Genomic DNA, 15,000 nt, shown 5'->3' with positions numbered 1-15,000 from the left:
ACGTCATCCGAGTGTGAATTGAGGGGATGGGTGCCCACGGGGACGCCTCCTCTGAGGGGCACAAACGTCCACACCTCGGAATCCGCTCTGGTCCTGACAAACGACGGCACGCTTCTCGGGCAGACCTGGCGTCATCGCCCACCCAGTAATATTCGATACGCAAATACACGAATCCGATAGAGCCACCAGTGTGTCACTAGGAACACAAACCAGCGCCACCCGGCCTGGACCCTGGCAGGTGCGTGGGGTGGCAGTCTGGAGCCTTCGCCCCGGAGGCGGGAGCGGACCAACGTTCCAGCAAAGCCCGGCCCGTCCTCCTGGCTCCACGGCCTGCCCTGGACCCTCCCACCGCCCGCTCGCCCACACCCCCGCTCTTGCTGTCACAGCCCCTGCCTCTGCCTTGTTCCTGCTGGAAACGGGCTGGGGAGGCTGCCCGCGGGGGATGAGATCCAGAGACCGGGTGGGAGGCTGCCCTTCCCCATCCACGTGCGCGGCGTCCCTGCCTGCTTCGGGGGAGGGAGGTCCTGCTGCCGTCGCGGCTCTGCCGGTGCAGACGCACAGGGCTACGGCAGCCCCTCCGGGTTTGGTAACCTCCAAGGGTCCTGCCCCGGGAGGCCCAGGCCCCGGACAAAGTCCCAAGCGGCGAGCCATGTCCTAACAGGTGGGGTGGAGCTGGGGGCTTAGGAGGCCTTGGCCGACAGCTCCAGCTTGGAACTGGCAGAGGGTTGAGCTGAAAAGTTCACCTCTGATACCCAGAAGGCCCTTTACAAGGGAAAAAGAGACAGAGAAAAAGACCGCGTACGTACGTGTTGTTGTAGCCTGGATGATCCAAATCGTGGCAGATGGCCGCTGTCATTAAGATCAAGATATCCATTTGGGAAAATTTCTCCTGGATCAGAGAGAGAGTGGGACGGGGTGAGGAGGGGGCTGCAGTGGGGTGGGAAGCGGGTGATACAGGTGGATGAAGCCCCTCCGGCCGCTGGCCTGGTGGGGGAGGACCTGCCTTTCCCTGGGGCGGGGAGGGGGTGGGCACCCATTTGCTCACTGACAAAGCTGGGCAGGGGGCTCCCCCAGACCCACCTGCAGCCCGCAGAGCCAGATCATGCTGTACATCATCTGGGTGACGCAGAAGCAGTGACGGAAGTTGTGGAAAGGGTTGTTACGGTAGTTGTCGTGCACGCAGAGCTGCGGAGACGAGAGGGTCCGCACTGTGGCCAGCTGCCCACCCCTCCCCCCAGCTCCTGGCACCTTCTTCCCGGCGCCAACTGCCTGCTGCCCGCCTGGTCCTCATCCAACTGCCCTCTCGTTTCCTGAGGGTGAGCACCAGGGGGCCCAGGGGCCTGAGGATGTCCGGGGGCCACGCCATGGTCCCCACGATCCCACCCCGGGGAAGATGTCCCCAGGGGAGCCATGATGGGCCATGAAGCTTGGGGGGAGAGCTGGGGGGCTACATGCGGGGCGCTGGGTCCCCAGCCACCATCAAACCTTCCACAGGCTTTTAACATCTGGTTGTGAGCAGTATTTTATTAAAAAGAAAGATCTGGGGCTTCCCTGGTGGCACAGTGGTTAAGAATCCGCCTGCCAATGCAGGGGACACGGGTTCAAGCCCTGGTCCAGGAAGATCCCACATGCCATGGAGCAACTAAGCCCGTGCGCCACAACTACTGAGCCTGCGCTCTAGAGCCTGCGAGCCACAACTACTGAGCCCACGTGCCTAGAGCCTGTGCTCTGCAACAAGAGAAGCCACCACAATGAGAAGCCCGTGCACCGCAATGAAGAGTAGCCCCCACTCGCTGCAACTAGAGAAAGCCTGCGTGCAGCAATGAAGACCCAACGCAGCCAAAAATAAAATAAATAAAAAAAAATAAATTAATTAAAAAAAAAAGAAAGATCTGCTGCTAAATACACACTCTCTCACACACACACCCTGGCAATCACACAAATGCAGTCACATGCATACACTTGCACATGTTCACATGCACACATACATGCACACGCCCCAGAAGCATGCAGGCACCGGCACTCACACACAATCACATGCACACACACACAAATACAAATGTACACTCACCTGCACACCCCCCACACATGTACACACCTGCACAACACACTCACTCACATACACGTGCTACTTAGAACGCCCTGCTTCACTTGACCCTCCCCGGTTCTTACTATTTTCTCGCTCACCAGAGCCGGGGCCTAAGAGCAGAGAGTGTTTTGGGGGAGGGGGACGGGCAGAGACTGGCTGGCCGTCCCCGCAGGACTCTCATGGAAGCGTGGCTTCCGTCTGAAGGAAGCCCGGGCCCATCAGTAAGGCACCCACAGTCCATTCCCGTGAAACTGTGTCGGGGGGACGGGGGGCCTGACACTCACCAGCCACCTCTTGAGGGTGATGGGGTTGATGCCAAAATCTCTGACCAGGCCAAGGTCGTGGTACATGTGCTCTAAGCAGCTCAGCATCTGCGGGCACAGGAGGAGGGAGGACGGTCAACAGCAAGGGCGGCCAGGAGGTGCGCTCAGGGCAGCCCGGGTGGCTTCTCCAGCCTCACAGAGAATCCACTGGGGAAACCGGAAACCACCCCACCCCGTCCCAGAACTGGGATGATGTCCCAGATGGAAAGTCCTTGATGGCCACCACACACGGCTCTTCCTCGAGGTCACAGCACAGGTGCAGACCGGGTGCCGGAGTTTGGAAACGGGGGCCTTGAAGGAGCCCCCGGTAGAGCGCTGGGGCTGCAGGGTCCCGGGTGAGAGCGGGAAGGCTGGAGTCCAGGCTGCTGGCCGGCTGCTGCCCGGATCCCCCCAGCTTTGCCGGCAGCGCGAGCGCCCAGCCAGGGTTTTGCCGTCCGGAGGGGCTGTGGCTCCGACAGCCCCGCCCCCCGCCCCACCAGCCTGTTCGCAGCTGCGGGCAACCCCAAGGAGCTGAAATATTTGCTGTGAAATCAGAGTCAAGAGGCGGAGGTGATCGGCAGACAAAACCATCTGGTGCCACTTATGTGGCAGCTTCGGAGCAGGAGTGACGCGTCTGTGCATCTGCTCGCGCGCTGACACTGCGGCGGGCCCTGGGCTGGGCAGCTGGGTGATGCTGAGTGTGGAGGACGCATGAGGTGACCGAGCGGCCCCGCAGCCTTCAAGCCTGCGCTCGGCAGATGCAGCGTGGGGGGGAGCACTCAGAGGTCAGCCCGCGAGAGCGGAGCAGTGGGAAGTCACTTCCCCGCCTGGTTTGCGATCGGAGAACGCTGGGCCCCTGGGTGACGCTGGATGCGTCACCCCCCTTGAAGGGAGACAGGTGAACCACCACCACCCGGGAGCCCTGATGTTCTCGGGGTGTGAGCTGCTTCTTGGGTGGCCAGATGCAGTTTGGGGGGCCAGGCGGGCTGCTGAAGATTTCAGGGGTGTCCCTGCAGCTGTTCATCTTTGCTGTCCGCACACCAAAATTCATGGCATCCCCAGAGGCCAGGGCTCCCGTCTTTGAGCACCTCTGGTTTGCCACTGTGGGCAGCTAGGTGCTTTTCGGAAGCACCGGGACCCGTCCCAGGCTGCCCGGGGTCACAGAGGTGGGCTGGCGAGGGCCTGGGCCGGCAGACGGCCACACAGGCCGAGCCCACTGGCTGGGGGCTGGTCCCTCCTTTCATCCCCGTCTTGATGGAGGCTGCACATACATCCCGAGTGTGGGGGGACCGCCTTCGCATCCCGGATGCGTGGATCCTTCCGCCTCTCGACGTGAGGGTGGCGTTCCCTCTCTGGCCACAAGCAGCCTGTGCTCCAAGGAGGCAGGAATGGCGGGGGTTCCGCCATCAGGGCCCCAGCTTTGCTCTTCCTCTCTGTGGGCTGCTGAGGTCAGAATGACTTTGGGGAGCGTGAGATGTGCTTGGCAGCGGTGCTCGCCCGCCTGCTGGAAGCAGGGATGCGTGTTCTGAGCTCCTGTGCGTCCATGTGCCCGTGGACAGGCCAGCGGGGTCCCCTGTTCAGCGGGAGCCTTTGGGACAAGAGGTCCTAATGCTTCTCCTGGAAGACCTGACTCTTCTCCTGCCATGGTCCCCTCCACCACGTCCATTTCTGATCACGCATCGATCTGGCAGGTGACAGCTGCACACTTAGAATGCCTCCCCCACCCCTGAACTTGCAGCTCCGGCCCTGCGTGCTGACTGGTTGGACGGTTTGGAGCACACGTGTCACCACCTAGTTCCTTTTCTCAGGCACCGGCCAGCACGCGGCTCTTCTCAGGGTGGACCAGGCAGGGTGGAGGCGGGATCTGCACTTTCCTGGCCCCTCTTGCTGGGGCTTTTCTCATCCTGGGAGACCAGCCAGGGAAGGCGGTTCACACAGGAGAGTCCAGGCCCAGGCGGGGACGACCTGGATGGTGAAGGCTCAGCGTGCTCCGTTCCTCTCCTGGAGCGCAGGGAAGTCTCTCTGCTGATCTCGTCCAAGTGGGTGAGCCCCTCCGGGCAGCGTTTCTGGGCTTCCGTGTTACCAAAAAGCTGGCAAGAGTCTGTCGGTTCTGGTGGCCTCATGTGCACGTGGAGGGACTTTCTGTTTTCTCCGGGTTCAGAGAGAGGAAGGTATAACTGATACTATAGACTAAACAACTACAAAACGATCTCCGTGTTTGTGTTTTCTCGGCACAAGGGGAATTTTAAAGAAGTGTGTTGCTGTAAAAAGTCACTCTGGGTCCCCGAGTCCTCACAGCTGCCCGGGTCGCCTACTCTCAGCAGCACCTCCAGTGGAAACTCCTCCCTGAAATACTCCCCACGCCCGGCAGGCCTGCACCCTGCAGGCTCGGCAGCGGCCCCCGGGGATCAGGACGCAGCCCGGGGGGGCTGCTGGGCGGAGGGGGTGCGCCGAGCAGCCAGAGCCCGGGTTCGAGGCCCCGCTGCTCACCTGCTCCTCGGCTCTGACGCCCCTTCCCGAGCCCACCAAGGGGCAGTTTGGCTGCAAACCTGGAGAATCAAGTGGAAAGACAAAGAAGACAGAGGAGAAGCCGAAGAGAAGAGCGAAGGGGCCGCTCCCGTCTGGTCCCCGAAGGCCGGTCCCGGTCCCAGGCGGCTCCTGCACTCACCTCGTTGGGCTCCCAGAGCCAGACGTCGAAGGTGGGCTTCCGCAGGGCGTCTACGGTCTCGGGGGACAGCAGGTACTGGAGGGGACAGGAAAGCACTGTGAGAGGCCACGGGGGCCTCTGGGTTGAGACAAAGGCCGGCCGTGCCTTCTCCCCTCTCTGCTTGCGCCCCTCTCAGGACACCTGGCTACCTTCTCAAAGGCTACACCCACGAGAATTCTGGAGGGCTCAAAACTACGGGGACAGACATCCCACCAGCTGTGCTCAGGGGCAGAGCGCCAGGAACGACCGCACAGGGGACGAGGGGGCGCTTGGGGGAGACAGAACGTTCACTCCGTGACCGTGGCGGAGGGTACGTGACCACGTAAGCCTGTCACACTTGATAGCGCTCCGCACTGCAGAAGCTGAACTTGACTGCATGCTAATGACATCCCGAGAAACCTGACTTTAAAAAATACAATGAAGTGAAATCAAGGGAAAAAATTTGTACTTGGCATAAATTCAAATACTGGCTAAGAAGCTCTTTTGAGGTTTGCTTTTGGACGCTGTCACTGGTTTAGCCGTGGGCTATAACAGCCCGGCTTGCTGGGGGGCAGGCGCTGGTTCTACGGAACACCGGAGTTTAGGTTACGTTGTCAGAGGAAACGGAAGATTTTAGACCCAAGATAGTCACGGTGTTTTGGAATTAGATATAGTTGTCTCCTAGGTCTTTCTGTTTGTTTTTTTTAAAAGGAACCACTGTGGAGGACTGGCACCTTTTGCTCTGGACCTAAGCTGGGCCTCGTGGCTCCCTGGGGCAGGATCCTGAGGTGTGGGACACGTATTCCTATGGGGCAGGGCACTCGTGTCCATGTGAAAACCTTGGACGGTATTTAGCTTGTCTTTCGTATCCGAGTTGGGGAACCCCCTGGCAGGGAGGCTCTGGGAGGTTCTTTGCTGCTGTGGGAACAGTGGGGGGTGGCCTTGGGCACGGCCAGGCACCCTGTGTGCAGGATTCCGGCCACTGCGAAGCCCAAATCTTAGCGGGAGAGAATGCAAAGAACAGTGGAGCCAGGGTCCTGCCCAGTCACCAGCTGCAGGCGTTGTGAGATGGGGGACCACCATCACCGGACCCCTCTTTTGCAGCTGTCTGAAGAACCCTACCCCCGCTCCCAGGGCACTGCTGCTCTAACAAGGGCCGAGGTTTTCTTGTAACTGAGAAATCCTTTGTGACCAAGAAGCAAAACTTCTCACAACAACTACATGTTGTTCAGGGACAGGAGATGCAGCGAAGCAGATTTTAAATAATTTAGTTAAAAATGAAAGTTCTTTCAAGTAACATTTGCACGTAAGAACCGTTTGTTCACTGAGTCGGCGATGGGGGCTGGCTGGACACCGGGGAGGAGCTCTGATCTCTCGGCACAGTAAGCTTGGTCTGGGACCGCTGTGGCTAAACAAACGTCAAAGAGAAAATATATCCCGCCTAAGAAAAACGGGAGCGTTCCACAGCCCAGGGCCTGGGCGGGAGCTGGTTTTGCAGATGTGCAGACGGCAGGGGCCGGGTTGGGAGGCCAGGGGGGCCGAGGGTGGGAGGCTGTGGACATTGGCTGTGGTTTCTTCAGGGGCAGGATGTCACCTTACCTTGGGATAAGCGGGGACATCGCGTCGAGATGTCAACTTCTTGCTGTTATCCAAAAAACTGTACTTACAGGGGCAGCTGGTCCTGAAGGGAAAGCAAAGATTGTTTCTGGCACTGCCGCCTTGGTCTTGGTGTCACTTGGGCGGTGGATTGCGGGGACCTCATCAGAGCAAAACCGAGAAACGCAAAACCCAACCCAATCCGCATCCCACAAACCCCTTTGGTCTTATTTGTTACAGAAGAATAAATCATAAAGCCAGTGACGCCTCGTTGCTAAACCCCGAAGACCCTGCCTGGACCTCCTGAGATAATACTGAGCTCTCAGCAAACATGGCGTCTTCATTTTAGAGGAGCTCCTGAAAATTTCTCTTAAATGATGAGAGTAAAATACGTTTATTCTAAAAAATTCAAAAAACACAGAAGCAAAGTAAAAAAAATAAGTCCCCTTTCACCCACTTCTTTCCTCTAAATCTCACACCTGGCAATGCCTTCTGTTACGTTTGGGGTACCTTTCCAGAATGTTCCTAGGTATGGACACACACGGACAGCCCCTGGTCCTTTTAAGTAAGGATGGAATTGTACCAAGCTTGCTCTCTGGCAACTTGCTTTTTCCACTACCATGCCACAAACGCACTGCTGCTGCTTCAAAGAGCTCGACCTCATCAAAAAGCAAGTCCTCCTTGGGACCTCGGGCGTGGTGGACCTCATAAGGTCATCAATCCTGCCTCCTATGATAGACTTTCAGGATGTCCCCAACTGTTCCCCTTACACACACGTTGAGAGGCGAGTTTGATCTCTGACTCTGCTTTTCATTCCTTAACATCAAGGCATGAAGAACAGAACAGGGACTTCCCTGGCGGTCCAGTGGTTAAGACTTGCGTTTCCAATGCAGGGGGCCCGGGTTCTTTCCCTTGTCGGGGAACTAAGATCCCATATGCCTCGGGTTGCAGCAACAAAAGCAAAACAAAACAAAAGAACAGAACAAAAGGAGCCTGGTGGTTTTGGAGGGAAGTCCCCTTCCGACATCAGGGGCGAGTGTGCTGGCCCGAGGGGGTCACAGCCAGTGACTGCAGGTCGGGGCTGCTCCAGGAGAGCTGGCAGTGCCTGGGCCCCCAGCCCACATGGGCACCTTAACTCCTCTGGAAGGAACTTGAAGTCCCCCCACCTCAAATAGGGAGCACAGCGGGGGTGGGGCGTGGGTCTAACACCCCACTCCCCGCCCTGCCCCTGCCTTGCGTGAGATTCCTAGGCTGGGGATGGGGCCAGCACAGAAGCTCATGCAGTTTGTAAATAAACTTCCATCTTCCAGGAGAGCAATTTATACCGTACTGTCAGAGCTGTAAAGAAACTCACATCCTTTAAGCTGCAAGTCTCCTCTGGAGAATTTATCATAAGGAAAGAATTAGCCATAAGCAAACAGCTTGAAGGTATTCATCACAGTGTTATCTGTTGCTGCAAAAACACAAAACCAAACTAGAAGCCACCGGAACGTCCCCCAATGGGAAATAATTTAAACCATTGTGGTGCTTCAACAGGGAGGACTATTACATCATCTTTAATTATGAGTATTATGTGACGCGAGGGAATGTTGGGTGAGAAGGGAAAAAGAAACGTTGCCTACAGTATGTCCTGAAAGGTCCTGCAAAACAATTGACCACAGAATGAGGAGAAAAGAACTCATTGCGTGGGTGCAAATGAGTGCTGGACCGCGGCCTTCTGGAAAAATGTCTGAGGCTGCATTTTCATCTACTGATTGTTTACAATGGTGTAAATGAAAAAAAATTACAACAGTATTTCGTAGCTGTTTTTCAAAACTGGCTGTCTGTGCATAGAAGAACATCTGGGAAGCTCAGGGCTGGGTTTCGACTGGGAGCGTCGTGGTCCCTGTTATTATTACTGACTTGCCCCCTCATCAGTATAGTCTGGAGGTTTGACAAGGTGGCTATGCCACTTGCAAACTCAGAATGATACACCCGCTTCCTTTTTGGAAAAAGAGCCTCAGTATTACTTTCTTGGCGTGCTGCTATTCCTTCCCTCCACCCGATGCTTGCGAAAATCACCCGAGCTGCTGAAGACAGCTTCGTGTATGGAGCGGGATTTTAAGACAGATTTAGCAAAAGGGTAACAAAATGAACCAAGAAAGCGCGCCAACCAAACGCTTTCCGTGGTCGCCCTTGTAAGCGAGAACTCCCATTTACACACACACGTCTGAGCAGTGAGAACTTGGTCTGTGACTTAAGAGCGTAGGTAGCCATCGTCATGATTTCTTTCCTGCTTTTAACCTCTTTTGTACAAACATCCACACACGTGCTGGGCAGGTCAGTCCCGCGCCTTTCCCAGGAGGGCTGTGTAAGCTTCCACCACCGAAGATGATTTGACTGCTGGAATCCACTGCTTCCTTGAAAACCCCAGCGTTGGGAGGTCCTGCCACGGCCTGCCCACCTCGGCCAGGCAGCCCTGCCTGCCCCCTCTGCGCCCCGTCGCCACGGGAACCAGCATCCTCCAGCTGACAGAGCAGCTGGCATGGCGCCTTTTCTTTTCTTTCTCTTTGGGGCTGGTTTTTGCTTTCATTTTCTGTGCTCCCAGCCTCCCCCCTCCTGGGGCTCAGTCCAGTGGTCAAGGCCATTTGTTTGGGATGAAAGCGGAGATGACAGACCCCAGAGCCCTCAGATGCTGCCCCGTGTTCCTGCAGCCCCCCTACTGGGGTGAGCCAGCAAGTTCCACTCTGCGGACACGTGCTCGGCGAGGCCGGGCCTTGCCCTGAATGTGGGCGGCCAATCCTCCCTCTTTCCTCTTGGGGGAAAAGCCAAGAGAAACCCAAGGCCTGTGTCTCAGGGGAGTGCAGCCTGTTCCAAGGGTGTCTGTGGGCCTGCGCTTCATCTGACCCAACTGCCATCCCTATTCCCTAGGGAAGGGCGGTTCTGGTCCATGCAGACCCCCGGCTCCGAGGCCACGCTGGGGTGTGCTTGTGGGTGGGTGAAGGTGGCCATCACTTCAGGCTCACTGGCCACCCGAGCGGGTACAGACCTGAGCTCAGCCGGGCTGGTGCCTTTGTTCCCCTCTCCGCCCCCCAGAGGCAGGATCACCACCCGGCTGGGTTGACATCCTCAGAAAGAGCTGCTCAGCTGTGCGACTTCCCCCCCAGGTAACGAGCCTGGTCCCAGGACGCTGAATGACTGCACGGCCCCCTTGCGTGATTAAGATGGAACCCAGCCGTCAACAGAGACGAGGGGCAGCGCAAGCGGCTCATCCTCCATCTGAGTTAATTTCTCCATAAAGAAAAGGGCAGGGCTGTTTGTGTGGGGCACAAAGGGGTGCTAGGCTCCCGGGCCAGGGTCCCAGGGGGGTGATGTTGCTGTGGATTAGCCCTGAGCCCAGGAGTCTGCATTTCTTTTTTCGCAGTGTGTCCGCACTGTTTGAGACTTTACCCCATTCTGTTTTCGACTGAAGAGTCACAATCACCCGTCTCTCACCTACGTGGGCTGCTGTGAAAACTGCCTGCTGAGAAGACATGGCTCTGGAAGCGGCTGGGGCACAGGGAAGGCTCCTCTTTGGATCACAGCACTGTGAGTTCCAAAAATGTATTGATACCTCTTGCGGAGGGGCGGGGGGCAGGCGTGGAAGAGGCTTCATTACTTGGATGAGCCCCGGCTCTGCCCACTTTGCCCCCGACGGGTGCCTGCAAGGGACATCTTGCTTCCCTTGTGCTCTGAAATCGGGCAGGTCTTCTCCACATGGTCTATTGTGTCCCCCAAGAATCATACGTTGATGTTCTAACCCCCAGTACCTGTGACTGTGACCTCATTTGGAAATAGGGCTGTAACAGATGTAATGAGTTAAGACTGGTCACACCAAGTAGGGTGGCCCCTCATCCAATATGCCTGGTGTCTTTTTAAAAATGGGCCATTTGGACACAGAGACAGACACATACAAAAATAAGGCCACGTGGAGACAGAGGCAGAGACTGGAGTGGTGATCTACAAGCCAAGGAGCCCCAAGAATTGCTGACAACCCCTAGAAGCTGGGAGACAGGCCTGGAACAGATTCTCCCCGAGAGCCTTCAGAGGGAGCGTGGCCTTCCTGACACCTTCATTTCAGACTTCTAGCCCTCAGAACTGTGGGAAAATAAATTCCTATTGTTTTCAGCCCTGCAGTTTGTGGTGCTTTGTTACAGCAGCCACAGGAAACTAATACCTTGTTTTTTCTCTTGCAACCTGAGCCGCAGGACAGTGCGCGCCAGAAAGCACAGCAGGGGCATCCCGCGGCCCCCGCCCCAGCCTGGCTCTCCCGGAAGCGGCGGCGGAGGGCGCCTGCCACACGGCCGGCGGGGCAGGACCAGCAGGCGGGGGCTCCTGACTCAGCCCGGCTGCTCTGGGCAGGTGGCAGGATTGAATCATCTGAGAAGGGATGAGAGGCCTCGTTGTAACACACCTTCCGCTTTTGAATCACTGTGTCATGCCCCTGAAACGAACCGAACACTGTAAATCAACTACACCTCAAAACAAAACCAAAACCAAAACCCCGCCTCCTGCAAGGGCTCTGTGGGCTGTGTGCCTGCAGCGTGTTTATGGGTGAGGGGACCCTACAGAGGGAACGTGGGGGACGGGGCCCAGGGGCACCACCCGCTCGCCACAGCAGACACGGCACTCGGCCACGGGCCGCCCGTCTGACGCTGGTCGCAGAGCGGCCGGGACAGGGCCTGGCTAATTAGCTTTTCTCCCCTGGGCGTTAGGACTGGCCACAGGACGGAGGTCCAGCACGTGGCAGCCAGAGGGCAAGCTGAGCCGTCCAGATCCTGAGCCCGAGGACGACCCCGTGACCAGGGGCCTCCTTCCAGCTGCTGAGCCGGGGCCCAGCCGTGCGGCTGCACGGGCAGCTCCAGGGCTCTTCCTGGGTCACGCGAGGGCTCTGTCTCCTGACCCCATAGAGCCTTCCGCTTCAGGGGCGGCGAGGACGGATTATTCACTCACAATTTCCTGTCGTCACGAACTCCTTTGCCCGACTTCCCCCAAATCCAATGGGGTGAGACATCCCGAAGTCCAAAATACTTGACGAGGGAGCGGGCCACGAACGTGGCGTGGTCCCCGGAAGACACGCACCAACAGGCTCGGAGCCCGTCAGGCTAGTCCCCGAGCCCGCCCTGAGGCCGCCAGCCCCGCCCCTCCCCTGCGACCACCAGCTTCCCCTTCCCCTGCTGCACCGAAGGCCCTTGCATGCAGCCACTCTCTGCAGGAAGCAGGTTGCCCTCAATTTTGCAAAGTTAGGAAATGATCTTCAAGATGTTGGGTGGCCTCGTAAGACAATTTGGTGCGCTTGCACAGGGCCGTTCGTGGGTTCATCAGTCCCGTTAAATCCCGCTGAGCCCCAGCTGTCACCTCAGCCTCCTTAGTGGCGTGGCGTTCCGGGGGGGACGGGCCACACCGTCACCACGCGGTCTCTGGACGGGTGACCACGGGCGTGAAGCAATGCAGGCGAGCAGACAGGTGCAAGCTGGTCCCGCCAGCAGAGCACTTGGTACAGCCCCGCACACAGCAAGCGCTCCATGTGTGCAACATCCAGCATCGTCGGGGCTGACGTGGTGCATCTCTGCCCTTGACCTGAGCATCTGCTTTAACCACGGTTTTGGCAAAGGGTCTGGCTGTAGCCCAAACCCCGCTTTCCAAAAAATGCCTGGGGCATGTTTTTTCATGGATTTTGGCAGCCTGGGCCACCTCACCCTGGCTCTCCAGGGGCATCTGTGGAGGGACCCTTATTCCACGGGACAAGTGATTTCTGTGTCCAGAACGTGGCATCGCTCCCCTGACGGACCGCTCTGTGCTATGGGGACGTCCGCACGGGATTGGGGCCTCCGGGACACCAGGACACTCGTCCCCTGGAAGCCAAAGGCCTTACTCCTTTTATCGTTCCCCTTTTCAAAAAATCGATGCCAACTTTGCTCAAGTTGGGGCCGTGAATCCTAACACTTTGATCTGCAAGAAGATCACTCTCCTTTTCTGTGAAGTCATCCTCCCAGCCTCCCTCTGCCATAAACTCTCTTTTAGGATAAGAAAGCTGTGTAATTGGAAAGCAAATCCCAGACGGTGCCCCCCCCAGCCAGAGCTGAACCCCAGATTCTCCAGCTTTGCTTCTGGGGAAAAAAACCCCCAGGGCCCCCCCCCCCCGGCTCCACATGGCCACGCAGAGCTCTCCCCTGGCTGCCCGCCGCGGCTTGCCCAGCGCAGACCTTACCTGTTGCTTCTGGCTGCCAGCTCCTCCCTCATCTTTTTAATGTCACTCTTGCATTTCTCAACCTCCACCACTTTCAGTCCTTCCACTGGAGACCAAGAGAAACAAGGGGGTTACCATGGATACACGTGGAGGATGGGAAGCTGGTAACTAGAGGCTCGCCCATGGCTCCCATGTCCCCGGGGGTCGGGGGGAAGCTGGCTCAGACGCTGGTTCCCACTCCTGCCCGCGCCGCTGATTCTCAGGCCTCCCCCCTCACTCAGCTCAACCACAGCCTGTTCCTCACGTTCACCCACATGGGCCCTCGAGGACAGAAGCCCCTCCCCCTCCCCACTTCCCGAATCTCCACTCTTCCCGCACCTACTTCTTGCTTTTTCTCCGTACCCCTAAGCGCCAGCCGAGGACACGGGACAGAGGATCTTTTATCCCCAAAAGAAAACGGGGGTACGTGTTCCCAGGGTAGGAAAATGCAACGAAGGGCTTGGGGAGCAAAACCACCACCTTCCCAGCAAGGAGGAAAATTTCATTAAGGTGAAAGCTTTGCATTTTAAGGTCCTGGGTAGAGCCGTTAACCAGGAGACGTGTTGACTTGAAACGGATGAGAAATGATCAGGCCAGGTGAAGGACGAGCAGAACCTGGGCTTGGTCGCATTCCCAGGGTCCTGCAGTACGGGGTCCCCTAAGTCAGAACACTTTTTTTTTTCATCAAAGGATGAACTGGCGCTCACGCCTGCCAGCTAGCATTCAACTTCAAGTCGTTCACTCTGGCAGGTGCATATTTAGCTCAGAAACGCTGCCAGTTTTGGAACGGCTTTCAGATTAGAGTCAGTTCATAAGAAAGAAAAAAGATTAGCTTTGTTACTTGGTAATCACACCTCGATTTTTATGCAAAAAGATACTACCCACGATGCCACTCATTCCCCTTTTCATCAAGTGGCTCGGAAAATGGCTAAAAATAAAATGCAGGTGATTTCTAAAAGAAAAACAAAGCAACTCAGCGACTTCCGCGGGCTTCCATCCATCTCCCACCCGCAGGAATTGTCAACAGCTCTGGAGCTCGCGGCTGGGGGAACCCGCCCAGCGCCGAGCCCCCGGGCGGCCCGCCAGGAACCACAACCTCCCTGGGCAGGTTTTCTAAACATTTCACTGTCGGGGCCAAGCGGGGGCAAGACTGTGTGAAACCATCACTTCTTTCCGTCCAGTGGCAGGAATCTGGAGGATCTGATACTCGGATCTGGTCCCGCTGACCTGCTGCTTCTGTGCCGTGCGGGACGCCAAGGGAGACGCTCAAAAACCATCTCCGCCCTCCTGTACCAGGACGTGGGACCAGCGAGGTGGGGGAGCCAGGGAACTCGACATCGGTACTTCGTGCTTCCACCAAGAGCCCACACCCTCCTTTGGGGTGGGGTGCGCTCAGCACTTTCTTGCATCGCGGACCCCGTTAGGAGGTGGATGAAACCATGGGTCCTCTTCCAAGAAAAAGCACATCAGCACACACCCTTTACGGTTTGCATTTGGACCAGGGGTGCGCGGTCTCCCAGGCATTTCTCGGCCTCTGTCCCATTGCAGGACGCTTACCCCGAGGAGGAGAGGACCACCGCGGAGCTGTGTCTGCGGGTCTGCTGCCGGGACAGATGGTAGATTCATCATCAGTGGCAGGAAGGGGCCCAGGAAGGGGGTGTTAACACGTGAAGGGCAGAAAATTTCGGAAAGTTGAATAGATCTGGAGAAGAGACCCGGCATGTGGCATAGACTTGGACCCAAAAAGTGGATCCATCTGGGGAAGAGATGGAGCACACAGTATAGAGTCCAAACAGGGTAGCGGTGCCCTGCCTGTCAGGGTCCACGGTTACCATTCTTTACGCTTCCAGCATCACTTTTCTGAATACAAAAGAACCTATAATCGTTGTAGAAAATGGAGGAAATACAGAGTATCTCAAAGAAGGGTATTTAAAAATTTATCCATGGGACTTCCCTGGTGGTGCAGTGGTTAAGAATCCGCCTGCCAATGCAGGTGACACGGGTTCGAGCCCTGGTCTGGGAAGATCCCACATGCCGCGGAGCAACTAAGCCTGTGCGCCGTAACTACTGAGACTGCACT

At 57.1% G+C, this 15,000-nt stretch overlaps 1 protein-coding gene across 2 annotated transcripts in view; it reads right to left on the bottom strand.

Moving 5' to 3' along the window:
* Positions 1-15,000, bottom strand: part of PDE9A (phosphodiesterase 9A) — a 101,980-nt gene that overhangs the window by 10,521 nt on the left and 76,459 nt on the right. For both annotated transcript variants that reach the window (XM_059922302.1, XM_059922303.1), the window contains exons 7-12: positions 12,903-12,987; positions 6,677-6,758; positions 5,060-5,134; positions 2,374-2,460; positions 1,081-1,185; positions 807-889 (exon numbers count right to left, since the gene is read on the bottom strand). In XM_059922302.1, coding sequence (XP_059778285.1) covers positions 807-889; positions 1,081-1,185; positions 2,374-2,460; positions 5,060-5,134; positions 6,677-6,758; positions 12,903-12,987 — 517 coding nt within the window. The remainder of the gene's footprint in view (positions 1-806; positions 890-1,080; positions 1,186-2,373; positions 2,461-5,059; positions 5,135-6,676; positions 6,759-12,902; positions 12,988-15,000) is intronic.

The sequence above is a fragment of the Balaenoptera ricei genome, chromosome 4 (genome assembly GCF_028023285.1).
Source record: "Balaenoptera ricei isolate mBalRic1 chromosome 4, mBalRic1.hap2, whole genome shotgun sequence".
NCBI lineage: Eukaryota > Metazoa > Chordata > Mammalia > Artiodactyla > Balaenopteridae > Balaenoptera > Balaenoptera ricei.
The sequence above is the reverse complement of the archived record's forward strand: the minus strand, read 5'-3'. Positions and strand labels throughout refer to the sequence as shown.